Raw genomic sequence first — 27,076 nt, 5'->3', positions numbered from 1 at the left:
ACTGTGGCACTTCATTTGAATAATTAATTAGGGCCCATTTTTGCACACGAGGCTTTTGCACAAAAAGGAGCTATATAGACGGCTCCTTTTTGCACAAAAAACCCCTCATGCAAGAGCCGTTCTTCCTCAATTTTCAGGAAGAATGGCTCATGCACAAGAGGGGGGTTTTGCACAACAAGGAGCTGTACACACAGCTCCTTTTTGCACAAAAGCCTCTTGCGCAAAAACAGCCCCTAATTAATTATACAAATGAAGAGTGGCAATATGCTAATCCACACTCATTTGCATAGGCTTTTGTGCAAGAAGGAAGCAGTATAGATTTAGTCTTTGTTTGATAGCAACACATAACAGAAGGTCTGATTCAAACCCCATAAAAGTCAATGGAAAACTCCCATTAAGATTGGTGAGTTTCGGACCAGGCCCATATTGAGTAAACATCCACAAAACAAGAGTCATTAAACAGTGGAGGGGTCAGAGCCTGCACTGGTTTTCATAATGTGCAAAGCAGCACAAAACGGGAATTTTCCTTGCCTATCTTGTAGTGTGTTATCAGATACTGCAGATGGCCATGGAGAGTCCTGCACATGTTCTGAGCCATATCCTATGTCATGCTCTACAAATTCCAGACAAGTATGGGCATAGTCAGGTGCAGAGGCTGGGCTTAGGAAGAAAGCAGAGGCTGGCTATGTCTTGATGGAACCAAGCATATATTTTTCATCTGAAACCAAATGCACTAAAAATAACAAAAATACAGCAATGGAAAACTGTCTCAGAGAGATTCTGTGCTGACCCTGAAACAGAAAAACCACAGCCCCCTGGGAGGAAGTCCTGGGTTCTAACCTCAGCTCTGCCACTGCTGTAGTTGCTTAGTAGTCTTGAGCAAGTCACTTACTCTCTGTACCTTTGTTTTTTCCACCCATAAAATGGACATAATGGCATTGAGTCATCTCACTGGTGCATTGTGAAGGACTGTTTAAAAAAACATTGCTTTCACGTGCGAAATTCTATACAAATGCCAATGCTTATTATTTGAATCTAGACCTGCATTGGAATTTTTCTGAAGTTCATATTCAGAAGTTTGCTTCATATCTGAAGGATACTGGGCCAGCAACAAAGTTCAGGGCAGAATTAAAGGTCTGTGTTAGTTCTTTAACACAATCTTATGATTGTGTGGAAAAGTCCCACTGGAAATCAAGAAATGGGAAAAGTGACAACAATATTTTACCCTTCCAGGAACTCCCACAACTAACATTAAAAAAAAAAAATGCAGTGATACATTCTTTACCATTACGCACATAATCATTTTGGGGTCTGATGTTCCTCCCACTGAAGTACAAGGGAGAAATTATACATCTTACACAGTGAAAATTTTGGCATCGGAATCCTCCAACATATTTCAATGGGAGGAAGGAATTAAATGCCAAAACCCAAAATGAGCATACTAGACACATCCCTTGAAACCATAACTCATTCCAAGGCACGGCACTCATTGTATGCTCGCACTGACCTCCATCCCACACGACACAAACCCAGTGGTAGCTCCTGAATACCAAGACAAATCACTGCTATTTAAAACGCTGACTGTGAAATTGACATTATGGAAGAGTTTATGGAGGTAAAAAAAGTGTAATCCATTATATGAGATTCTTCCTACTCATTTAAGTCCTTTTTATCAGGGTTTTGTCAGAGTAACTAATGTCATGCACTTGACATCAGTAGGTTGAGAACTCTGAATAACATGGGATGGATATTTGTTTGGGCTTTTATCTGACCTCCATGTTCCTTTTCCCAAAAATGTTTGTGCCCTCCTATCACCTGACCTTTAAATTGTGCACTCCCAAATTAAAATTAAAATTTCCACTCACAAAGCTCATCGGGATGAGTGCCAGTGTACGATTTAATGCTAGTATGCATGAATGTTGGATACTGGTTGCATCTATTAAGTAAAAGTGATCTTTGAAAATGTAAGCCAATGTTGCTTTAATTAGAAGCTGCACCAAAAAGTTTTAATAGAAGCTTTTATTGTTAAAGTGGGATAGGGGAGCCTAGCATGCCTCAGAATGTACAACTGGGTTCTATATCTGAAACCTCATCCTTAATACCATTTTGGTTTCTATTTGCCTCATGGTACTTTAATGTTGCAGCAGTCAATTATTTATTGGTAGCAATTTTGAGGTGCAATAATATCTCAAAGGACCAGTAACAGACCAAAACTCCATTCAGTTTCTCAACCTTTTCTGGGTGGCATCCCCTTATTCAAAAAGGGAAACAAATTTCCCAACTTCCTTATCCTTAATATACAGTAAGAGTAAAAATGTATCATGATAACAATTAGTAGTCTATAGAATGAGGGTGAATTTGAGGATGTGGATAAAAAACTCTTAGGATATGGGCATGCGGAGAGCCAGGAGTAAAATTGTCTTTGCTTTAGTTTGCAATACAATTGCCAACACCTCATGATTCTCAATTACCTTTTTGTGATGCCCCCTCCCACTCCACCAATGGTCATAACTCACTTGGTTAAAAATACTGTGCCAGACACTGTACAAAAAAAATGTATATGAGCTATACCTATCTCATAGAGCTGGAAGGGACCTTGAGAGGTCACCAAATCCAGTCCCCCACCCTCATGGCAGGACCAAGTACTAATCCTGATAGATTTGCCCCAGAGCCCTAAATTGCCCCCTCAAGGACTGAATTCGCAAGCCTGGGTTTAGCAGGCCAATGCTCAAACAACTGAACTATCCCTCCCCCCGATATAGTGCTCTCTTTGCCATGCTACTTAATTCTGTGATCCCAATAGATTTCATAGGGTAAGGTCAAGTCATAATCTGGATGAGAGACTTTCAGGTGCAGGAGGAAGTGGTGATGCCAGTTCAGTAGCTGATGATCTTCCCTGAGTCTGCATTGAATCAATAGCAACTACACTACTGCTGCAAATACCATTTTTTCCACTTGAGATTTCAAACTTCTTTTTTCAAAATAACAAACTTTAATCTCTATCTCCATATAGGTGTTCATAACATCCCATCAGTGTTGCAAATTATTACATAAATAATCCTCACTCAAGTAAGCAGTACCCACTAGATTCAATGGTATTGGCTGCATGACTGAGGATTCCTCATATGATTAAGGCAGCGGGCTCTGGCCCACAGAGCTACTAATAAATATGATCTTCGAATCTAAGGTATATACAAAAGTGCTGAGTATCTGGCACTCCCACTGACATCAGTGGGACTTTTAGGTGTTCAGCACTTCTAAAGAGAAAGCCACTCTCAGTTAGGTATTTTACATTGCATTTAGTAACCTAACTAAGCACCCAAGGCTTAAAATTTTTAAAAAATCTCAGTAAGTGATCCATAAATGAAAGTATAGATCAAATAAAATGTATGCTGCTTTAACTATTTGGTTTATTTTCAAGACAACGTGTTCTTGAATTCCCTGTTTGCCTCAAGCCAACGCAGTGTAATTTTCCTTTAAACAGCATGGAACATCTGGAAGCTGAGCGAGATCTATATATATATATATATATATATATATATATATCAGGTTTGTATTTTCTTATTTGTATGGGACCAGATTCCTTGAAGCATCACCCAAAATCCACATCAGGTTCTCAGGCACAGATGTTTACAAAGGATTGTTACCCTAGCAAATATAAACACATGTTGGCAGTTGGCTTCCTATCAGCTCCACATCAGAGGAGGGTGAATTTCTCCACCACAGGGATAGAATAACTTGCATGGATAAAATGAACCTCACTGAAGTGGTTTTGGGACAGAAGGAATTAAATGTGCCAGGCACTGCACAAAACACTTCTTGCCAAATCAACCCCTTTCTGCAGCTCCACTATCTGAGATGAGAAAGATGTGGATTTGAATTTAAGCACACTTTGAAGTTTGGAGGAATCCATGAATTAAATGCTGCAGCCCACAACTGGCTTCTTTAAAGTTTCTTTTCAGAGATAGCATATAGATATGTGATTCAGATTTCCCATTAAGCACAGAAAACACACAGCTCCATCTAGAGTAATCTTTAACACTAGATTTAAAGCACATACCAGCAATATTTTAATTTTAATCAGAAATAAAGGAAAAATACATACACATTAATGCATATAAGATCATTCTGAATTCATTCAAAACTCTGATGCAATCAGACCTGTTCAAGCCCATGATTTTCTTGAATGTCCGGAGGTAAGAAAATCTGTACTGGTAAATAATTATTGTATCCATACTACTGTATCACCCATTATTGTTTATCTAAAGTTCTCTCTACCATACGGCTGTGTCTACACTGGGCCACTTATTCCGGAAAAGCAGCCGCTTTTCCGGAATAAGCTGCGAGCTGTCTACACTGGCCCCTTGAATTTCCGGAAAAGCAGTGACAATTTACTGTAAGAAATCAGCTGCTTTTCCGGAAAAACTATGCTGCTCCCGCTCGGGCAAAAGTCCTTTTTCCAGAAAACTGTTCAGGAAAAGGGCCAGTGTAGACAGCACAGTAGTCTTTTCCGCAAAAAAGCCCCGATCACGAAAATGACGATCGGGGCTTTTTTCCAGAAAAGCGCGTCTACATTGGCCACGGACGCTTTTCCGGAAAAAGGGCTTTTCCGGAAAAGCATCCTGCCAATGTAGACGCTCTTTTTCCGGAAATACTTATAACGGAAAACTGTTCCGTTTTAAGCATTTCCGGAAAAAGGTGCCAGTGTAGACACAGCCTACAAGTTTACAAACTGATTTAGAATAAATTGGGTGAAATTGCAAAATAGGCAGAAAAGTAATCACTGTAGAAGTCTCCAAGCACAAAAAAAAAAAGAGCCACTTAGGTTGTGATGCCACTGAACATACACAAATAGGATGGAAACCAGAAATGAAGTGAACTGCACTAGAGTAATAACATCTGTGTGTATGTTGTACTGATGATATCATACAGATAGAGCAGCTTCACGTTTTTCTCTTTACTCTCTGAATTCTAGGTGCCACTGAATGTTATTCTTTTACTGTGAGATTCCACTTGTCCTGGAGCCAGAGAGATTCTTTTCCCAGCAGATGCCAAGATTCTATTCAGCTAAGAGCCAGCTTCTCGAGTTTATTTATTATTCTGGGGATGGAAATAAAGGAATAATAATAACTGGAAACAGAAAAACGGATCAAATTCTTCTACAAAGATCTACCACAAATGCACACAGTGAACAATGTACATACTGCCAAAGTGCACCCATCTTCTTACAATCAGTCAACATACACAGTTCTCCTACAACAGATTATTCCTTATAAATATTTCTAGAAAGTGCATAGGAAGCTATATTGTGAAGAGCAGTAAGGTCAGGAGGTGTCTTCACAATGGTCCAGCCCTCAATATAGCAGGTTGCTCACAATGCAGAACTCTGAAAATCTGTATGAGGCTTTGTAGGATCAAAATTTTGAGCTATAAGCTCTTCAGAACAGGTATCGCCTCTTCAGTCTGTAATGTGGTTAACTATACAGACATGTTTTGGGTGCTTCATAAATGTAAATAATTTAAAATAATTCATCAATGAGTTTCAAGAGTCAACAATGGTATGTACTTAATATTTATATAGTTGTAATCTTCTTCTTAAGAACACAGATAGCTCATTAATTCTCACAATACCCTTACGGAGCAGGTAACTATTAGCTTACGTATTTTTTCAGTCTTGCATTCAGACTACTAGACTATAGACCAGCTTCTGACCTCTGCCAAGGCTGTTCTGTGTGAACCACTTTCTCTGGGATTTCTCTGGAGTGGAAGAATCTTCAACAGATGTATGGCTCCCTGTCGACAGATGCTTTACCCATCCACCAGTGAGGGCGGCAACTGGCCCTCAGGAGCCTCTTGGACTCCTTCTTGGGATACGGTGGCCTACCAGCCACAAAGTCCACTGCAACCTGTGTTCAGGTTAACACAGCCTAGTGGCCAGAGACTAAATCACCGCTCCCCCCATTCAGGGTAACACAGCATAGCAGCCAGAGAGTCAATACATGGTATGGCCTAGTGGCCAAAGTCAATACACAACAAACAAAGCTCCCCTGTGGGGGGGGGGGAGATCTGAGGAGAAGATAGGGGGACCCAGACCCTCCCTCTCCACTGGATCCCAGCCAGGGCCCTATCAGCAGTGGAGTGGTCCACTGCTAGCTCTGCAGGGAATCCCACCACAATACACCAAGTTCTCAGGGAACAAGTCCCTGCCCTGGGCTACTTCCTACCTGTATCCTGTAGGAAGCCCTCCATGGCTTCTCGCTCTGGTCCGGAAGCTTCTACTGCAGTCCCTCTCAGTCTGGCTGTTAATGTTTGGTCCAGCTGTGCTTCCTCCCCTAGAGCTCCTGCAGCACCTCCTTCCCCTGCAACAGTCAGTCCTGACTGACTGAGCAGCTCCAGAGGCTTTTTAGCCAGCCTCCAGTTGTGGAACATGCCCAGCAGGGCTGTGCGGATGGGGCCTCCTCAGCCAGGTGAGTTAGGTTAACTCCTCCAGGCCTACTGCAGGGGGTTCATACACCCTTGTCACACTTCCACATCCTGCTGCCCCTGTTAGTGGAGGTGTGTTGGGGTGTGACCAAGAGAGAAGGATAAAATAGTGAGCTGCAATCTCTAGCCGGGTCCCACATACTCTGTCTTGTCCTGGGACCAACTTGGCTCCTGCTGGCTCCAGGTCAGGCTTAACAAAAAGGTGGTTCACAGAAACCGTTATAACGTTCCATGCCTCAGAGCTGCCCCAAGTGAAGCATTACCAGTCAAAGGCTCTTTCGTCTCATTCACTATTAGCAAGTATTTTGCTCAACGAAAGAGCAGCTCTATAGCTATTGAGCTTCATGTTTACACAGATAAAATACTCTGTTGCTTTTTGGGCAAAGTGCACATTCCTTTTCATGAAATTATAAACCAGTGTTCTGAGGTTGCACTAAGTTTCAGTTCAGCTCAGCATGTGCCATAGAGTGGTTGCCTGCCCTACCACAGTGGAACATTATCTCTTGTAATGTGTTTTTATAGGGAGCAGTTGACAAGGCAGCAAAAATTGCATCACATTAATGAAATTTACAACAGTGGAATGATCACATTTAACTTGACATTAATGATTATATAAGAGTATGACGACGGTTTGCTGGATCCAGCAATTGGATGGCAACAACACTCAGAAATGCTCTGACTCTTGGCTTTGGTTATTGATTCTTGACCCTGACTTCTACCCCAACCACTAGGTTTGACAGCCTATGTCCCAGTTGTAACAAGTCCCCCACCTCTCTCTTTAGATGCTCCTGCAACTCCTCCTCCCCCCAACTCAATTCTCTTCTAAGAGTCACTCAATTCTCTTCTAAGAGTCATTTAAATAAGAATCAACCCCTTCTAAAAGCTTTGCTGACAATAAAAATAGTTAGCACTTGATATCTTTAGAACTCAATGAAAAGGTGAACAAGGTTTCTATTTTTCAGATGGAGAAATGGAAGCACAGACAACTGAAGTTAATCACCTGATTCACACAGAAAGGCAGAGACAAAGCCAGAAATAAAACAGATGTCTTTTCTATTCCCCTATGACTTGCACATGCTATCTCCCTCTAATCCATTCCTGTATAAGCCATATATTGTCTACTTTTTCATTTTCAAGCCCTAAACCTATTATATTTTAGTAGTGCCTAAACTGGAATTTTACTGAGTCTGACAGACCTGTAAATTAGGGCTAGTCTTAGGTTGTTATAACTATGTTGTAACAACCTAATTTTTTGTTCCTCATGAGTTTTCTAATGAATTAATTTTCTTATACACAATAGATCCAAATGTATATATACACACCATACATAGGACCATACTGTCAGAGTTGAAAAAGCCTTTCTGGATGGTTATGCTTGTCCATGGCAAGCACAATTCTCCAACAGTGATGCGTACTAATAGGGCCTACCAAATTCACAACCATACAAAATGCATCATGGACCATGAAATCTGGTGTTCTCCTATGAAATCTAGCCTTTTGTTTGCTTTTATTTTATACTATATAGATTTCATGGGGGAGACCAGCATTTGTCAAATTGGGTGTTGTGACCAAAAAGGACGTTGCCAGGGTATCCCAGGGTTATTTTAGGAGAGTGATAGTATCGCTACCCTTACTTCTATGCTGCCTTCAGACCTGGGCAACTGGAGAACAGTGGCAGCACCTCACCAGCAGCACTACAGAAGTAAGGGTGGCAATACCATGCCCATGTCTCCCTTATTTCTGCACTGCTGCTTTCAGCGTTGGGCACCCAGACAGTGACAGCTGCTAAGGGCCAAGATCTGCAGACAGCAGCACAGAAATAAGAATGGCAATATTATACAATCCTTACTTCTGCGCTGCTGCTGGTAGTAGCTCTGCCTTCAGAGTTTAATTTGTGGCCAGCAGCCACTACACTCCACCTGCCTGCTCTGGGCAATGCCGCAACCCCCATACTATAACTTGGCAACCCCCACATAGGTCCTTTTCAGGTCAAGGTCTCTACAATTACAATATCATGAAATTTTCTATTTAAATATCTGAAATCATGAAATTTATTGTTTGTTAAATCCTATGACCATGAAATTGACCAAAATGGGCCGGGAATTTGGTAGAGCCATAATCATTAGCGTTAAAGTGTTCCAACATAAGTGTTCCGAGTCTTATTTAAATGACTCTTCAGCATCAAAGGCAACTTTCTGAATTTTTTCTTCTAAGAAAAGGGCATCCTCTTATGTCTTGTGGATCTTCCACACGGACTAACACGGGCATGGTTGGCATGGAATCCTGCCATTTGTATATCCGACATGTGTATCCAGGACTTGTGTACCCGTTTTTCCGAAAAAAAACCTCTGTAGTGTAGACATACCCCAAGACTTGCAGGCTCCTTGTGATATCACTTTTTCATATGCAAGTGTGAGGATAGGAGAGTTCTCAACCCCAGGCCTGCTGTCACAGCCACAGCACCACCAAACAGCTCTTCTAGTGATGAGAGAATTAGAATGGCTTTATGCTCCACTAATGGTCCCACCCACAGGGACTTGATTGGAAGCGCTCCAGAGCCCCAGACTAGGGGGCACAAATAAAATCCTATTCACTTTTATTCCACAACTTTTACTTTTGGAAGGAATAGTGTTATATTTCTGGAGCCCTTTAAATTTTCACAGGTAAAGAACTTAAAATTCAGTTGGGAAATGTGCTTTGAGCCAAACCCCACATGCCTCACTCACTCTGGACTCCCTTTGACTATATTATTTCATATTGCCTACTCCTTTTGCTCCATTGATCCTGGGTTGGCAGGAGGATACTTTAAATTATAGCAGGTGTGGCTGTCTATGTATATCAGAAAGAATACCATGAGCTTTGTCCCATTCCCAGCTCCGCCTCCCTAACCTTCCAGTAGATAGGTGCTAGCTATACCAACTAATAATTACCATTTTGGAGGTATTCTTTTCCCAGCCTTTCGGGCAATAACACACTAGCACTGCGCAGACTCAGCCATACTGAAACCAGTAAGCAGAGTTGAGGCCAAAACCCCAGCCCTGAGTTTTTACTCTCTATTACCTTCAGGCAAAGCTCTTGCATATTTTTAATAGAAGTTTTACCAGAGTAGTGACTGATAAAATAGTAACCAAGGCCCTTAGGATTTGTTCCTATGTAAGTGAACAGCCTTAGAAACTACTGTTGTTCATACTAGTTTTATTCTTATTTATGTTTGTTATTTTGCAGCTATCTGGCTTTCATCTACTCAGGGACAGACATTTATTTCAGTCAGTAGAGCTGATGTATGAAACTGAAAAGTAACATTCACCTGTTCCTAGGACAGCCACAGCAAACTGATAGGAAATAAAAAATAATCATTCTAGGGAACCCAATGTCCTACTTCTTGGTTCTTGATGTATCATAGAACCCTAGAACTGGAAGGGACCTCGAGAGGTTATTGAATCCAGTCCACTGCCCTCACAGCAGGATCCAGCACCATCTACACCAGGATTTCCCAACCTATGGGTCATGACCCAAATATGGGTTGCCATTACATTTCAAAAGGGTCGCCAAGTGTCTCCCCAGGTGGCTGTGCTTCCCCTCCCCCCCCCCATTTTTGAATTGCCTTGGGTCATCAAGTCTTCCTCAACTGTCAAAATGGGTCTCCATCTGGAAAAGGTTGGGAACTGCTGACAGACAATCCCTGATAGAGGTCTATCTAACCTGTTCTTAAATATCTCAAATGATGGAGATTCCACAACCTCCCTAGGTAACTTATTCTAGCGTTTAACCACTCTGAAAGTTAGGAAGTTTTTCCTAATATCCAACCTAAACCTCCCTTGCTGCAATGTAAGCCCATTCCTCCTTCTCCTCACAGGCCAAGGAGAATAATTTTTCTTCGTCTTCCCCGTGATACCCTTTAAATACCTGAAATCCACTATCATCTCCCCTCTTGGTCCTCTCCTTTCCAAACTAAACAAGCCCAATTCTTTCAGTCTTCCTTCATAGATCATGTTCTCTAGACTTTTAATCATTCTTGTTGCTCTTCTCTGGACTTTCTCCAATTTCTCCACATCTTTTTTGAAACGTGTAGCCCAGAACTGGACACAATATTCCAATTGAGGCCTACGCAGTGCAGAGTAGAGCGGAAGAATGACTTTTTGTGTCTTGCTCACAACACTCCTGTTAATGCATCCCAGAATCATGTTTGCTTTTTTACAACAGCGTCACACTGTTGGCTCATATTTAGCTTGTGGTCCACAATGGCCGCTAGATACCTTTCTGCAGTACTCCTCCCTGGACAATCATTTCTCATTCTGTATGTATGAACCTGATTGTTCCTTCCTAAGTGGAGTACTTTGCATTTGTCCTTATTAAACTCCACTCTATTTACCTCAGACTATTTCTCCAGTTTGTCCAGATCATTTTGAATTATGACCCTATCCCCCAAAGCAGTTGCAACCCCTCCCAGCTTCATAGGATGTAAATCCTATGTACACTCCTAGTGCAATGTGAAAGGTGACACAGCTTGGTCCCCAGTGTTCAGCAGGCCACATTATTAAAATAACACAAGCAACGTGACCATAATCAGTCCCTGTTTCAATGTTTTTTCTGATGTCAGAATAATTCAGATGCCCGGATGACTGAAACAGCTGTGCCAATAGATATGTGAGCACAGAAAAACACAGCCGCTTTCCAGTTTCTGAAGGCCACTATATATGCCCTTCAGCATCTGATTTACCCATTTGTTCAGTGCACAAGTGATGACTTGCAATATTTACCTTCAAACAAGTTACTTTTGTAGAGATCAGGTTCACATGGCCCTAAGGACCTAACACTGACTCTCATCACTCTCAACCCATGGAAAAACCCTACTTCACATCAAGGATCTCATTTGCAAACAGTACAGCCTCTGAAAGTCTGGTACAGTAAAAGCTCTGTTATCCGGCACGTTGGGATGCGGGGGATACCAGTTAATGAAATATTCTTATTAACTGAGTGGGATATCAGTTATCAAATAATTAGAATACAATACAATAAATATAAAATCCAGGTACTCACCAACCCTAAGCTGGTTTCTTGAAGCACTTAGGCATACAGAGATACAATTTTCTATACAGTAGGTCAGGGATCAGCAACCTATGGCACACATGTCATGAGTGGCATGCAAGACAATTTTCAGTGGCACACGGAGTCCACAGCAGGAGCTCAGCACCCACGAGGCTTGGAGCACCAGCTCTGGCTTCTGGGCACATGGGAGGTGGGGGGAGGTGAAGAAAGCCCTGACTCGCATCCGTCCCCAGAATGGCTCCCCACCCACCTGCACTAAGTGGCACAGGGGAGGGAAGTCCACCCCTGGTGTTCCCAAGCACCGCCTTGGTTCCCCACCCACTTCCACCGGGCAGCACAGGGACTCCGCACACAGCCGGGATCACTCCCCCGCCCCACACCATGGGAGGGATGGGGGCCAGGGGCAGGGGAAGCGGAGGCTGGGTGAGGAGGTAATGGGGGAATTGGGGACCAGGGTGTGATAGAGTCAGGCTAAGAGGGTTGGGGGTTTGGGGAGAAGTGTTTTTGCTTCTTACTTGTGTGGTTGCTAACTGACAGTTCTCCATCCCTGCCAAAAATAAAGAAAACATTGAAACCTTTTGCACTGGACATAAATTAATATTTTATTTCATTTAAAATGAAGTTTGATAAACTAACATGAGAAAGTTAGAATGCTTAGTCTGTTTAATAATTCTCCCTAGCTGCAGTACTAGCAAAATGGCTCGGGCGCAATTGTGTAACTAATGGTGAGTTTCCTTTGGCAACTGGTGGAAACATGGAGAGGAAAGCCTCCCCGCTGGCCCCAGAAGGGAGCAGACATGGCCAGCAGAAGGGGAACTGGCCCCAGCATGGAGCTGCCCAGGTAAACCCCAGTCCCAACCCCCTGTCTGATCTAGAGCCCCATCCCCAACCCTGAGCACCTCCTGCACCCCCAAAGCCCACATCCTCAGCCCAGAGCCTGTACCCCTCCTGCACCTCAACCCTCAATCCAGAGTCTCTATCTCCTCCTGCACTCAAACCCCAGCTCTGAGCCCCTCCCCAAACCTGGAGCCCCCTCCTGGACCCTAAACCAACTGTGGCCAGCCCCAACCCAGAGCCTGTACATCTAGCCAGAGCCCTGGCACCTCAACCCTCTGTCCCAGCCCTGAGCCCCTCAACCCCAGCCCTGCCATACAGCCCACACCCCCAGCCAGCGCCTTCATACTCCTGCATCCCAACACTTTGCCCTGCCTGAGCCCCTTCCTCCACTCAGTATCCTTTGGCCCCACCCTTGCCACAAGAATTTGTGTTATGTACACCAATATGAAGGTGATGTATCACACATCACCTCCACATTGGTGCACATGAGAAAATTCATTCCACTCAGGGGGGGGAAACATTAGAGGGAACACTGTTTGAGAGAGATCAGAAAAGCCAGCTAAGGGAGCTTTCTGTTCTCTCAGACCCTCCTAAGACCCTCCACATTGTCCAAAAACACACAAGACAAAATTGTGTTGCTAGAATCCCACTTTATTAAACAGAAATAATCTTGAACCCAAGTCTCTGTTGGGCTCTAGGGTTGCACAGTCCTCCTCCTTGGCACCTGTAACCACAAGAAGACCTCTCTCTTAAGACAGCTTCTCTTCTTTTGAGCACCTCCCTACACCTGAGCCCTGATGACTTTTTATCAGGCCTGGGAGCATGTTATAACTCTAGATGGACTCCTTAAATTAGCTGGTAACAGATAGCGTCTGCCCACACACCCCTACCAGGGGCCAGCAACCTTGTGACTCCTGAGGAAGGGCTAATACATAATTGCACAGTCTCAGAAATAGCCCGACAACAAGACTGGGACTCAGGGTATGTCTACACTGCAATGTAAACCCAGAGCTTGAACTCAGGCTCTAGCCTATCCCCCTTCTAACTACACACAAATGGTGCTAACTCTGGGTTTGGACACAGGGTCCTACAGACTCCAGGCAGCAGAGGTCCAAGCCTGTGTCAAGTTGTGACACAGGGTTCAAGCTCCTCTGCTCTGCAATGCAGACTCAATCCCACTGGACTAATGGTCTGAAAGTCCACCAAAAGTATCCCACAATCCCATGATCCCACATTCTTTGCCCTTTGGACAGTCACGTTTTCTCACATTGCAGCATGAATAAAGGGCTAGGCAGACATTCCAGAGGGCTCTGGAATATAGGTGAATTTATATGGTGTAGATGCTGAATCCCCAGATTGGGACCCAGGATTCAACAATTCCTAATGTGAGGTTACAAATAAGTGTAGAAGCTCAAGGCCTATCTGAAGAAACACGTGGTCTACTCATTCAAATTCTCCAAATCCTGGGATTCCTGCGGCTCTCCTGGGCTGCAAATGGCAAAATGAAGCCAATAGCAGTTGCAAGGCTCCGTGGCCGCGGCATCAGTAAATAAACAAACCAACACGGCCAGTTAACAGGTTTCTCAAAGTGGTTTTGTTCACTTAAACATTGACCTAGCCCATGTAGAGGAATAAGGAGGCTCCTTATGCTGCCTTGTTCCCCAGAAGAGGATGAAAGTCAGGGTCACAACCCTAAATATTAACAAAGCACTTTGGCTACGTCTACACTGCAGGCTTTTTGCGCAAGAATGGCTGTTATTGCAGAAAAACTTGCGAAGTGTCTACACTGCACGCGTGTTCTTGCGCAAGTAAATTTACAGTAAAGCATCAGAAAAGAGGGCTTCTTGCGCAAGAGTTATTCCTCTCCTCACGAGGAATAAGCCCTCTTGCACAAGAGCTCTTGCTCAAGAAGGCAGTGTGGACGGGCAACAAAGGTTTTTTGCGCAAGAAATCCCTATGGCTAAAATGGCAATCAGAGATTTCTTGCGCAAGAGAGCATCCACACTGCCATGGAAGGACTTGCAGAAAAGGACATGGTAGTGTAGACACACTCTTGCACAAGACCTTTTTAGCAAGAACTCTTGCGCAAAACAGTTCTTGCACAAGAAGCCTGCAGTGAAGCCATAGCCTTTGAGATTACTATACAACAGATGCTAGAAAAATCCCTAAAAACAAGAGAACAGTCAAAAGAATTATTCTAATAATTACTAGCATTACAAATAAACACACACTTCTGTGGGTATTCAAGGTCTGAATTTTGTACCATTTCTGGAAAACATTGAAAATAATGTAAAGGAGCAATTTTCCATGACAGTCTGTAATGTTTAATATACAGGCAACAGATTTTTGTGGTGCACTATTTTAGCTAACGATTGAAAAGCTCAGTAAGAGCATATATATGCAAAAGTAGCACAAAAATATCAGCACATGCAAGCATTCAGGCACAATTTTAGACACCATTGGCTCAGACTAATGTTCCATCTAGCCCCATATCCTGTCTACCTTACAATGCTGCAATATTTCTATAACTTCCACAACTTCAAATGGGTCTTTTACAAATGACTTATGAAATAAACAAAACTGATACAGTTTGCCTGCGTCTAGACTGGCATGATTTTGCGGAAATACTTTTAACGGAAAAGTTTTTCCATTAAAAGTATTTCCACAAAAGAGCATCTAGATTGGTATGGATGCTTTTGCGCAAAAGCACTTTTTGCGCAAAAGCATCCTGCCAATCTAGACGCGCTTTTGTGCAAGAAAGCTCTGATGGCCATTTTAGCCATTGGGCTTTCTTGCGCAAAAAATTAAGGTGCCTGTCTACACTGGCCCTCTTGTGCAAGTATTCTTGTGCAAGAGGGCTTATCCCTGAGCCAGACCGTGAAAGCATTTGCGCAAGAAGCACTTTTGTACATTACAAAGTCAGTGCTCTTGCGCAAATTCAAGCGGCCAGTGTAGACAGCTGGCAAATTTTTGCGCAAAAGCAATTGCTTTTGCACAAAATCTTGCCAGTCTAGGCGCATCCCCCCCCCCCATGTTTTCAGGGTCCAGTTAAAGAGACGCTTTGGGTTAACTTTAAATACTAGTGAAAATATAAAGTAGGATCAAGATTCTCAGATGGCGTAATTTGAGAATCTGGCTTCTACTTACTGACACTGGGTTACCACAATAATTAAAAAACATTCCCATCACTTAAAACTCAGATGATGACTATGCTAATATAACATGGATTAGACATATATATCAAAGAAGTCAGAGTTGGAAAAGACCCATTAGATAACCTAAACCATCTACATTCAGCAGAATGTTTCCATATCGTACCTTTACTAGAGTTTGCTCCATTCTAGTTTTAAATGTCCTCTGAAAAAATATTCCATAGCTGATCTTATCTCACTGTCAGAAAGTTTGTCTTGTATTTGGTCTACATTTTCCTTTTTTATGTAATCCAATTATTTGTAACTCTGTTCCTTAGTACTGTCTGAAATAATTCTCTAGCCACCACAATGTTGTATAATGAAAATTATTTAGAAATTATTTCAATAGGTCAGGGAGAAAGGATAGTTTTGTAACAAAAACATGACACGTGGGCACTCACTGCGAGCTAACCTACAGTGATGTAAATAATGAGTGACTTCATTAAAGTCAGTGTAAGCGTCCCCCTCTTGGCTACACAATGGCTTCAGATACCTTGGCCTGCATCCCAACAAGTGTTAACAGGACTTTTCATTCAAGTCAGATTAATTTCATTGAGCCAATACAGCTTATGTCTATACTGCAGTGGCACAGCTACTGCACTATAAATCCACCTCCCCAAGAGACATGAACTAGGTCAATAGATGAAATCTTCCATTTATCTGGCTGCACATAAAATGGAGGTTAGCTTGATATAACCATGTTGTGCAGTGTGCATAACTGCTCAGAGCCCTGTGACTAGGGTGATCTAATTTTTAGATGTACACCAAGCCAAAATTGAAAGCGGCCTTTTTGTTCTTCAAGATAGGGCTTAAGTGGGATCAGGCTCTATTTTTCGATCTGGCACAGACTTCCTGTGTCATCCTGAGCAAGTTATTTACCCACTGTTGGTGAGATTCACAAAGATATTTAGGCATCTAACTCCCAGGAGTTATATCTCACCTCACTTTTCCCCACTGGGACCATGTAAGCCTTACCTAATTGATGTTTGTAAAGCAATGTGAGATCCTGGGGTTTAAGTGTGTTGTAAGCAAAACTCGTGAAGTCATTCTGCCGCTCTACTCTGCACTAGTTAGGCCTCAGCTGGAGTACTGTGTCCAGTTCTGGGCGCCACATTTCAAGAAAGATGTGGAGAAATTGGAAAGGGTACAGAGAAGAGCGACAAGAATGATTAAGGTTTAGAGAACATGACCTATGAAGCCAGGCTTCATGAACTGGGCTTGTTTAGTTTGGAAAAAAGAAGATTAAGGGAGGACATGATAGCAGTTTTCAAATATCTAAAAGGGTGTCACAAGGAGGAAGGAGAAAATTTGTTCCTCTTGGTTTCTGAGGACAGGACAAGGAGTAATGGGCTTAAAGTGCAGCAGGGGAGGTTTAGATTGGACATTAGGAAAAAATTCCTAACTGTCAGGGTGGTCAAATATTGGAATAAATTGCCAAGGGAGGTGGTGGAATCTCCCTCTCTGGAGATATTTAAGAACAGGTTAGATAGACATCTGTCAGGGATGGTGTAGATGGAGCTTGGTCCTGCCTTGAGGGCGGGGGGCTGGACTCGATGACTTCTTGAGGTCCTTTCCAGTCCTATTATTCTATGATTCTAAGTCACATCCTCAGATATGTGAGCACCATTCCCATTAACTTCAACAAGATTACACCCGTATATATCACGGAATAGATGAAGAAGTGCAAAGTACTAATTAGTATATTTGTAGTGAATATAGATAATTAGGTCCTATCTCCCTGATGTACTATCCTATCATTTCTTAATGCTCCACACAGCTATATATTTGCAGTTATATCAGTATAACTATGAAGTATTTTCTTTGAAGTCAATGTAATTAAAAACAAAATGTGTCTTTCTAAGCAGGTATTTAGAGCTTCAATAGTTTTCATTTGTATCCTGTAATAGGGGATTCAGATCCTTCATATTTTAGTTACTACACCAACAATAGTTCTCTGAACTGTTTTGTTAATTTGTGGAGTCGTCATTACAACATACAGGAATTCCCTAAAAATAAAGGGTGGGATTAAAACATTTAGAATGAAATCTTGATTACCCTTCTTAAATAATTTTTTTTCTAAACTTTTAGTATTTGGCTTGCAGAATTCAGTTTTTATTAAAAATTTGGATGGATACATTTTTCATTTTTATCTATTTCAATGTTCACAGTCAGACAAAACCAATTTAAATTTTCACAACTGTGGGAAATTATGGGGAGGGTCAGAATTTAATGGCTATAAATGCTGAGATTCAAAAAGTTAAAGCTTTATAACTTAAAATATAAAATGTCAACATCACATATCAAGATATACAAAGTAAATATCCTTAAATCTGACTAATTAGTTTACAAGAAGTATTTTTCTTACTTTGCCTATCTGTGTTTTTCAAGCATTATTAATGGAACTATTTTTGTCAATGTGTGTGCGCATGGTGAAGTCAACATTTACTGTCAACATGTTACAATCTAATCCTTCCAAGCCTATTTGTAAGGGATAAAGAAGATCTGAAAGGTGTTTTTTTCTTAAGATTACATAGACACACTTATTTTTTTCCTTAGGAATATCAATTCTGATTACCCCCGGTTTTGCTGGAGGATGCGCCAGATGTCACAGAGGAGAAATATTGTTTGCTCTCATCACTGAAAGCTGTTAAACAAAAACAAAACAAAAAGGGCCAGATTCTGCCAATCCTACATACATCTGGCTCCCGGTATTGTACCATCTAAGTCAATGCACTATTTGTGCATTCTTAATCATGTTGATTAGTACTTAATTCCACAAAGAGCACTAAAGAGTTTCACTAAATTTCATTTATCTTCACTGCTCAGCCATTCACTCTCTTGATTCTTGTGATACCTGCCCTTCACTAGTTCTCCAACAACCAGTCTTGCAGGCTAAACAAGATTTTTTTTTACTATAAAAACAAGGCTAAAAAAATAAAATTTCAGCTTTTTATACACATCATGAAAAAGAAAAACAAGGTACAAGTCTTTCCCCCCCTTCAGCCTTCTTAAAAGTAAACTTGAAGAATTTAATTTAAATGGATCTAAACTGACTTTGTGGGATTTTTTTAAAATATTTATGCTATTAGCTTTAATGAAAGTAGTCATGTATGACATTAAGCACATGTACTGGTGTTTGAAGGATCAAGCCTATCACAACTACATTTTAGTTCCCTCTCTTGTCAAGATTTAGCAAGCCATTTTAGCAGCATGCCTATTTTTAAAAATACATACTTTACCTATTCAAAATTATTTTTACACCCACAATAAGTTGTCAAGGTCATGCATAAAATTAAGATTGTGCATAAACATTTGCAAAATTAAGGCTATACCACCTTTTCCTTTATATCTCACCACTACATGCAGCATAAACATGCTCACTAAAACATAATGGTGGCTAAATATTTTAAGGGAAAATTAAATATACATCTAATGAGGCTTCCTGTATATACCTTCCCAACAAAAACTTGCCCACATACACCACTCACTTCCCACATTTTGCAACCTAGTTTTGGTGATGCTGGGCTGCCTATTCAATCCAATTTTACATCAGCAATGTATATGTCTGGTGTGTCACTGCTGTGCTTTTAGAAGCATAACTTTAGCTCTTCACACACCCACACTGGTGTCTGCACTGATGGGAAAGCATGTATTGGGAAACTGTACTTACTCCCTTTGCTTCTTCTCTTCAATAGCAAAGGCAGGATTGCTTTCTCCTTCTCTGCCCTAGGAGTAGTTAAAACAGCAATAAAACCACCGAGGATTAGGTCACGTGAGGCACTCCTGTCTTCATTGTAAGACTGAGGCTACTCTGGCATCTCACCAGAGGGGAAGAAGGTGTCACATTCATCCAATCAGGGACAGCAGGAGCATCAAGAATCTTGTTTTTACTGCTGATTTTTGGGAAATCACCCACGGCTGCACTAACATCAGCACAGCTGCACCATTCTTCTACAGTGGTGATTTTAATAAAATCTGATGTATCAGAAGTCAGGAAGGAGCACACCTGTGGCAACTGGGTGGGCAGGAAGATGTCTAAGAGCAGTTCTTAGAGCATCCTAATCTTTCCCTCCATACTTTGCTAAAACTACCCACTGTTTATACTACTTGTATAGCTACATCAGTTCACATTGATGCCCTGTCTACATTGTGGGCTCTACCATTGATATCACTGGTGGAGCTGAAATGAGGGTAGCAATCCCTGGAACTTCAGAGGGAAAATGCCCTTCTAAACAAGACTACGGAAGAGGAAGCATGTCTGGGTGGGAGGTGGCTGTTTGACTCAAAAGGGATGAAGACAGCGAGACGGCAGCAGGCCTGGGGAAAGTGAACATGAAGAGAAATTACATTAAAGGGTAATCTGGAAGTCTCTGCTGTGACACCAGAAACAGAGAAAGGCAAAGAGATTAGGAGACGACTGTATCCCAATTACAATTCCGTTGTCTCAATGAGGTAAAGAGAAACTAGCATCTTTCTACCAAATATCCCAAGAGCAGTTCAAAACTTCCCTTGTCTAAGACTTACCTGGTGGTAACTGAGTTGTACCACTAACAATAGTGGTGTAGTGAGATAGGTTGGGGATCATCAGTGGCTGAAAATTTAGAGCGTCTCCTTCCAGAAAGCAAGAGAGAGGGGATATGTGAAATCAAACAAGAAGGAAGCTGGATTTGCTTTTCCTGAAAATATTTTATAGTGATATCGCTCATAGTTCCATTCTAGTGAGCGAGAACAGAGGAGCAGAGCAAACTGTTGGCGGAGCAAGAGAGGTTCATTCACAAACAGCGGATTGCAAAACACGATGCCAGGGGCAGAAGAACGGTTCAGCTCAGTACTACATGCAGTGTAGGTGTAGTCCTGGGGGTCCCAGGATAAGGACTTGGTCCAATAAGAGACATTATTTCCACCTACCTTCTCTCTCTGGTCGCTATTAGACCGTCAGCTCTGGCGCAACCACGTCAAGTAACCAGCCTGAGCAGAAAGTTTTCTCCCCGCTGCTCTGCAGCCCTGAGGCAGGCCCTTCCCACGCCTGGGCTAGGCAGCCCAGCGGTTCTCTCAGCCTAGCAGGGCGGCTCTCCTCGTGCTGCCCAGACCACCTCCCCTAGGCTGCGGGCACCTTGCTCAAAGGACCCGCCCTCGTCGCCCGCAGACAGGCGCTGAAAATGGGGCGCTTCGGAGCGGGGCCTCACACCCCAGCCCTGCCCCGTATGAGCCCCAGGGCCAGACACGCCCCTTCCCCAGCCCCCGGCACCTGCGCGTAGCGCTGCGGGAGGCTACCAGAGCGGGGAGCACACCCGGGCCTGTGAAACACCCCGGGCAGAGAGCGCGGCGCCCTTCGGGAACGGGCCGGGCGCAGGCACCTCCCTCGGCACGTTTCTGGGCAGCCAGGCCCACGGGGAAAGCAGCCTCCCGGCCGCAGAACGCGGCTGCCTGCACGTGGGGCGCAGCGCTCCGGGGGGAAGCGGGGCTCGGGGCCCGCTGCGCTCTGTCCCCCGCTCCTCTGCTCAGAACCAGGGACTGGGCGGTGCGTGCTGCGAGCATTACTGAGCGCACTCGCAAGGGGCTGCAGGGCCGGGCGGGTTGCAGGGTGCTGCTCCCCTGCTCCGTCAACCGGCGCAGGCCTGCCCGGCCTAAGCAAGGCCGCCACCTCCCAGACTCAGACCGAGCCAGCCCCACGCGCCCTGCTGGCGGAGCCGATGCCACAAATCCCGAGCGCCAGGCCGCAGCCTCCAGCGCGGCGGGACCTCTAACCCAGCCCCAGGAGCAGGGGGTCGTGCCCCATGTACATATATGTGTTAGCCAGCGTCCCCGCCCAGGCCTGGCCGAGCAGCTCCTGCGCCTGCCAGCTTGGAAATGTCAGAAGGAAAAGCGCTAGCGAACGGCTCTGAAAACTGCCACCATGCGTCCTGCTGCCTTTCTTGCCCGGCCCTAAAGGCCCGGGCCACCCACAGTAAATACCGCAAGAGGGCATGGGACGCGATTCCAGTGTAGAACCCGCTGCTAGCGCCTCAGGGCTGACATTAAGCATCGCTCGCCCTAGATGAAATGAGGGTCTAGGGAAGCTTTGCAAACAATAATCGTAGGTTTGAAACTGTTGCGGGGAGGTCCCTGTAAAGAAGCATCATCTTCCGGAAGAGCGGTACTATTACAGCACCGCTATGGGACGAGAAGAGAAGGAAACCCACACCACACCGCATTGGAAGTTGTAGTGTATTTAGAAAGTTGCAACTGTTCACGGCGGGACTCTTCCCAGGGCCGCATTAAAAAAAAAATCTGCTTTTATTTTTTAAAATTGTATCTCTCCCCCAGTGCTAAAATTATCACACGCTGAATTTAGAGACTATTCAAGTCACCCATTGGCCCCATTTACAATACGGGAACTTGCACCCTTTCCAAACTATTCAAACTCTGGTAAAATAACTGCATGCGCTGCTTTTTCTAGGCTATAGAAACTATGTTCGCAGCACCGGATTTAATAAAGTGATTATAAATAGAGATAAATAAAGGCGCCGCCGTATACCTGTGCAACACCTCCGCAACATCTTTTATTTACAAGAAATCACCTCCGGCCAACGTACACTATATACAGATCTCTTTTCCCTCCAACAAGGCAGAGCGTGTGCAAGTAGCATCCTTTTGTGCAAGTCCCACAGTCCACGACAAGGGTCCATTTGTAAGGTATCAGCTATCGGAGTCCAAATCACTTTTGCCTTCTTCTTGTCTCTTTTCTGGGGACGTTTTGGACGCTTTATTCCATTTCTGTGCGTTTTCTGATTCCTCCGAAGAGGATCTCTTTTGCCTTCTCCATTTTGCCCGGCGGTTCTTGAACCAAACCTGTCATGCAAAAAATCAAATCATTATAGGAACACCACCAATATTTGGTTCACTTAGGCAGCCTTTCCAGACTGTACTCGTGACACCAGTTCTGCATGGCATACATGTCTTGACTCGATTCGCTTTCGTTCGGTTTAAATGGAAAAGCAGAGAAATTATAATCGGTTAGGTTTATTTCTAGTTTAAGGCAAACCACGTTTAAAAGGGGGTGATTGCTTATCGATAGTTCCTAATTATCTGAATGAGCGGTTTGTTTATCCAATTACAGAGAGAAGCATTTTGCCCCTCTTGTAAACCTGTTGCATTCTCTAGCTTGTCTTGGACAATGCGCGGCGAGGTCTGCAGCTAGATTAGGCACGGAAACTGAGATAACTTTTAACTGGAAAGGGGGGGGGGGAATACCTCTACTTTTTCCTCTCGTAAATGCACCCTCCTGGCCAGCTGTTCCCTGGTACCCACGTCTGGGTATTTAGTTTCCTGGAAGAGGTTTTCCAAAGCTTCCAGCTGCTCGTCAGTGAATATCGTCCGGTGCCGTCTTTTCCTCCTGCAGTGCAGCTGGTTCAGTAACTGCAGCTCAGTCCGGGACAAGGTGCCCACGTTCATATACGGCAGCATCTGGTGGGGCACAGGCGACATCAGGACTGAGCCAGTACCCTCGTAGCCTAGGGAGAAAACGACCACACTGTTTGCACTGGACAGAGAGATCCGGCCTGCATCAACCCGGAAAAAAAAACTAGTACCCCCTTCTCACCTACAGCTACCCCGAACCATGGACACAACCCGGGACACACATACATACATACACACACCCCGAATCAAAGAACGCCCGTGCTAAAAAACCCGAATTCAGGGCGGGGAGGGAGCGAGGCGCGTCCTGCAGACAATATGGGACAAGGAACTGCCAAGGTGGCAGGGTGACACTACTTCGCTGGGATCCCTAGTCGCTTCGGAGAGGCAGGGACCCCAACTCAGTTTCCAGCCGGCTCCCCAAGCCCACACATAGCCAGGCACTCTCCTCGCGAGCCGTCTCAACCCGCCCCCACCCCGGGCTCTCTCAGCTGGGGAAAAAGGAACCGGGCACCTGGCCTGGCTTACCTGTGGCAGGGACGCAGGAGCACTGCTGCGCTCCCAGAGGCTGCATGGCCCCGCAGCAGGAAGGACCCACCGGGGAAGCCTGCACATGCAGCTGCCCGTAGTAGTAGTTGTTGTAGGCAATCCTAGATCCACCGACCGCGGGCAGGTTGGAAGCGGGGGCCACCGCCCGGGAGTAAAATCCGCTGTACTCGGGGCCGTAGATGGAGTCCGCATGCAGGTTGGAGAACACCACGGGCGCGGCGCTCTGGTGCAGCAGGACCGACTCCTTGCAGCGGGGTCTGGCGGCCAGGATGTTGTCGATGCTGAACATACCAGCAGGCATTCCCCGAACAGGGCTGGGGCGGGCGGGGACGGACGAGACCGAAACTTTCCCGAGACTTTCAAGGGGATCCGAGCGCTAGCAATGCTCGTTTCCCGAAGGCAGCTGTGTGTGCGCGCTCGCAGGAGACTGCCCTGCGACTCTCCCCTCCTCCTCTCTAGCCTGTTTACTGAGTTCAACCCCGAGGGCTGCATGGAGTATAATCCATCTGAACTTCTTCCCTTTTTTATACCCAGGCGACGTCATCCTGGATTTAGTTCCTGGTAATAGGCAGATGACAAACAAAACCAGATTTGACTTTATTTTGGGGAGGGGTGGGGAAGAGGTGGAGCTGGGAGCGGGGGACACAAAGGAGTGAAAAGAGCCTGATCTGTGTATTGAGAATTAATTACATTAACTTAATCCTTTCCATTAGTAGGACTTTTTTGTGTGTGAAAAGGCCCCAGATTTAGGCTTGATCTCTCCGCTGCACCAGCTAATTGCCCAGGTTAATCTGATTAATGCCATTGTGGAGAAGTGGTTAGCAGCTCCTAGCCCTGTCTATTATGCACCTACTCTCCTCCTGTTAGTTCACGTTATTAGGTGTGATTTCCTCTGTCTGCGGCTCAGATTCGTTATTTATGCTTGGAATTGGTTAGGAAACACTTAAAATAGCTTTCAGAAGAATTATTCTGCGACATAGTTGTGCCATATTTTGTGCAAGGATATTTCGGGGATGGGGTTTGGGTCCTTTGACCGAGGGACCATAGATGGAGGGATGTGTACTGTGCCTTGTTCTGACTTATATGCAATAAGCTAATTTTTAAAAAAAGCCCTACGATTATTTATTTGGACAATTGTGCTTTATTAAATCAAATCAAGGTAGCTGTTAATGGCTTTAACATTACAAACGAAACATCAGAAACTGAACATTTTAGTAACAACAATGTCATCTAAAACATGGTGTGTGGGACAGATTTAGATTTGCTTTAGCTTCATTAAGATGCGCTTTTTTCTTTTCAAGAAAGAATCATTTATTTTCTGTCCTAGAAAACACAAGTCTATGGAGCAGTGATGGTACCGTACTTAATTCTGCATGCCCATTACTTGTAAAGGGCGCGGTTTAATTCCCTTAAACTGTTGATTAAGTCGCTTGTCTCTCTTGGTAGCTGGCTCCTGTGATTTGTAGAATACTCGGTCTGTCACGACTGTCACTGGGAATCCACAGGAGGCAAACTGAATAAGATTAGACTATTTGCCCCATCAACCCTCTATCAAAGAAGGTAGAAAATTGTCCGCATGAAATGAAAACAAGCCATTAGGATCTGTTTACGAGGAACAAATTATTTTTACTCAACAAAGAGTGTGCTCATTAACGATAGGTGAAACCTACTTATAGTACTGCCCTTCAGCAGTCAACAATTTCAAATTGGATATGAAAGTGATCTAGACCAGGAGACTCTTAATACTAGCAAAGGGCGTGAATGAGGGTTTTGTGTGTTTTCTTTTTTGGGAGAGAGTTAGTGCTCGCTTTTTATTAATAAATCACAATATGATTAATTAGAACGTTTCTTTCATTCTGCTTCTGTTTACTTTGCCGATCAATTGATTTTTTTTTCTGGTGCTTAAATTCAAAAACAACAACACACACGCACAACTGCAACCAAAATATTTGATCCGAGCCCTGGATGTAAATTCTTACACAAGGCGGTGAGAGCTGAAATTCACGCAGATTTCCAAATGCAATGTAAAGTGAAACTATTGCCCAGAAGTAAAACGCGTAATTCCCCCGGACTAGTTTAGCGCTCCCAGTCATGTTTCAAATAGAACAGCGTGCTGCAGAATTTCCCGATCTCAATGCTTATTCACGTATTCGTCTGTGGTGCCTCTACTGAACTGCTTAATGCCCCTTAAATCGCAATCGGACTCTCCAGTTCACATGCAGTGCGCGCTGTTTAAATGGGTATCATTCCGTTTCATTAATCGATCGTCTGGGAATGGAAGGACAGAGAAATGGAACACAGAACTAAACGCAACAAGAGTGGAATTGCTATGAAACTGACAAACAGAAGACAGAGTGCTCTTGTTTTGAATACGAAATGGAGAGATTTACCCTACGCACCCGTTTACATTAACAAAGAATACCACTCTACAGTGTACAGTATCTCGAGTTTTCTTAAATAGGGGAGAGTCTTGCATGTTTTTATGACCTATATATATTCTCAGCTGATGTTCTGTGTAAGAAAGAGGGTTACCACTTGGTCCCAGTTGGGTTTTATACCAAACAAGCGAGTGAGTGGGGCTGCTGAACGTCATCTTGGCGTTGTGTTTGGTATAAAAGCAATATTTGTACATCAGAAGGGATGGGATACATTCCTGGGGTAACGGGTAGTCCTGTGGCACCTTAAAGACTAACAAAAATATGTAGGATCTTGAGCTTTCGTGGGTATGACCCACTTCAAAAGAGCTTTGCAAGCCCTTTTCTGATCTGGCCAGCCAAAATACAGAGCCACAGAACTATGCTGCCCGAGGTACCTAATTAGCTGCTATTAGTTTAATTAAGATAATTAGCTATAAAATTTCAAATGCTTTTTTTGCAGTTTGACATAGTTCTTGTTCACGATGCTATGTTAGTGTGAAAAAGCTTGTGGTCTTTCGTATTAAGGGCAGAATTAAATTATGTTGAATACATTTTGATCCGCTTGAATAATTATTTCAGTTCTTCTATTAGTATTTCCTTGCGGTAAGTTTTTGCATCATAGGACAAGTATGTTACATTAAGTCACAAAGTAGCCGTAATAAAACTGTAGAAGCCTATTCTTTTTATGATCGCCCTGCTTTTTAATGTACTGTTAAGATTTATAATACTCTGCTGAATGCCAGTCTAATAGCTTTCATACTGTCCCTTTCTATAGACATAAATGCAATATTTTAAACAGCTCTTCCTTATAGTTTCCAGTGGTTTATTTTTTTAAAATTTCTTCTTAATTTCTTCAAGCAACATTAAAGCTCTGTATACAAGTCTACAGATGCATTTTAGTGAACTTTAAGCAGAAACTTGATTTAGGCGCACATACACGAGTTTGGAGTTTCTCATTTCTCGTCCACTTTGCACGAACTTACAAGCGTAATAATGCGTTAAACAATCTGTTGTCCCATATTGTCAGAGTGAAATTGGAATAACAAATGAAACTCAAGCAAAATGTGTTGCATAGTGTTGCTAAGCGATTGTTTGTTACTATAACATAGTCACAGCATGGGTTGAAAGATACATCTAAAGAGGAGGACAGTA

At 43.5% G+C, this 27,076-nt stretch overlaps 2 protein-coding genes and 1 long non-coding RNA gene across 3 annotated transcripts in view; all 3 read right to left on the bottom strand.

Moving 5' to 3' along the window:
* Positions 1–20,756, bottom strand: part of LOC102443854 (alpha-1-antiproteinase-like) — a 157,402-nt gene extending 136,646 nt beyond the window's left edge. Inside the window, exon 1 of the mRNA XM_075926653.2 lies at positions 20,469–20,756. The gene's annotated coding sequence lies outside the window, so the exon portion shown is untranslated. The remainder of the gene's footprint in view (positions 1–20,468) is intronic.
* Positions 4,049–6,856, bottom strand: LOC142828959 (uncharacterized). The gene is made up of 2 exons (XR_012903148.2): positions 6,225–6,856; positions 4,049–5,100 (listed from the first exon to the last, which is right to left on the bottom strand). It is a non-coding gene; the product is annotated as an uncharacterized LOC142828959 (long non-coding RNA).
* Positions 20,757–22,074: 1,318 nt separating the features above from the next.
* GSC (goosecoid homeobox) lies at positions 22,075–24,015 on the bottom strand. The gene is made up of 3 exons (XM_006133691.5): positions 23,487–24,015; positions 22,794–23,053; positions 22,075–22,391 (listed from the first exon to the last, which is right to left on the bottom strand). The coding sequence occupies exons 1-3, from the start codon at positions 23,806–23,808 to the stop codon at positions 22,239–22,241; spliced, it is 735 nt and encodes a 244-aa protein (XP_006133753.1). The 5' UTR covers positions 23,809–24,015; the 3' UTR covers positions 22,075–22,238.
* Between the last annotated feature and the right edge of the window lie 3,061 nt (positions 24,016–27,076).

Source organism: Pelodiscus sinensis, chromosome 5 (assembly GCF_052426305.1).
Source record: "Pelodiscus sinensis isolate ZL-2025 chromosome 5, ASM5242630v1, whole genome shotgun sequence".
Lineage (NCBI taxonomy): Eukaryota > Metazoa > Chordata > Testudines > Trionychidae > Pelodiscus > Pelodiscus sinensis.
The sequence above is the reverse complement of the archived record's forward strand: the minus strand, read 5'-3'. Positions and strand labels throughout refer to the sequence as shown.

Coding starts and splice junctions, on each gene's coding strand:
- GSC (XM_006133691.5), bottom strand. CDS start 23,808: ATGCCTGCTGGTATGTTCAGCATCGACAACATCCTGGCCGCCAGACCC. Junction 23,054..23,486: donor CTCCTGCGTCCCTGCCACAG/GTAAGCCAGGCC, acceptor TTTTCTCCCTAG/GCTACGAGGGTACTGGCTCA. Junction 22,392..22,793: donor TACGAGAGGAAAAAGTAGAG/GTATTCCCCCCC, acceptor TTTGCATGACAG/GTTTGGTTCAAGAACCGCCG.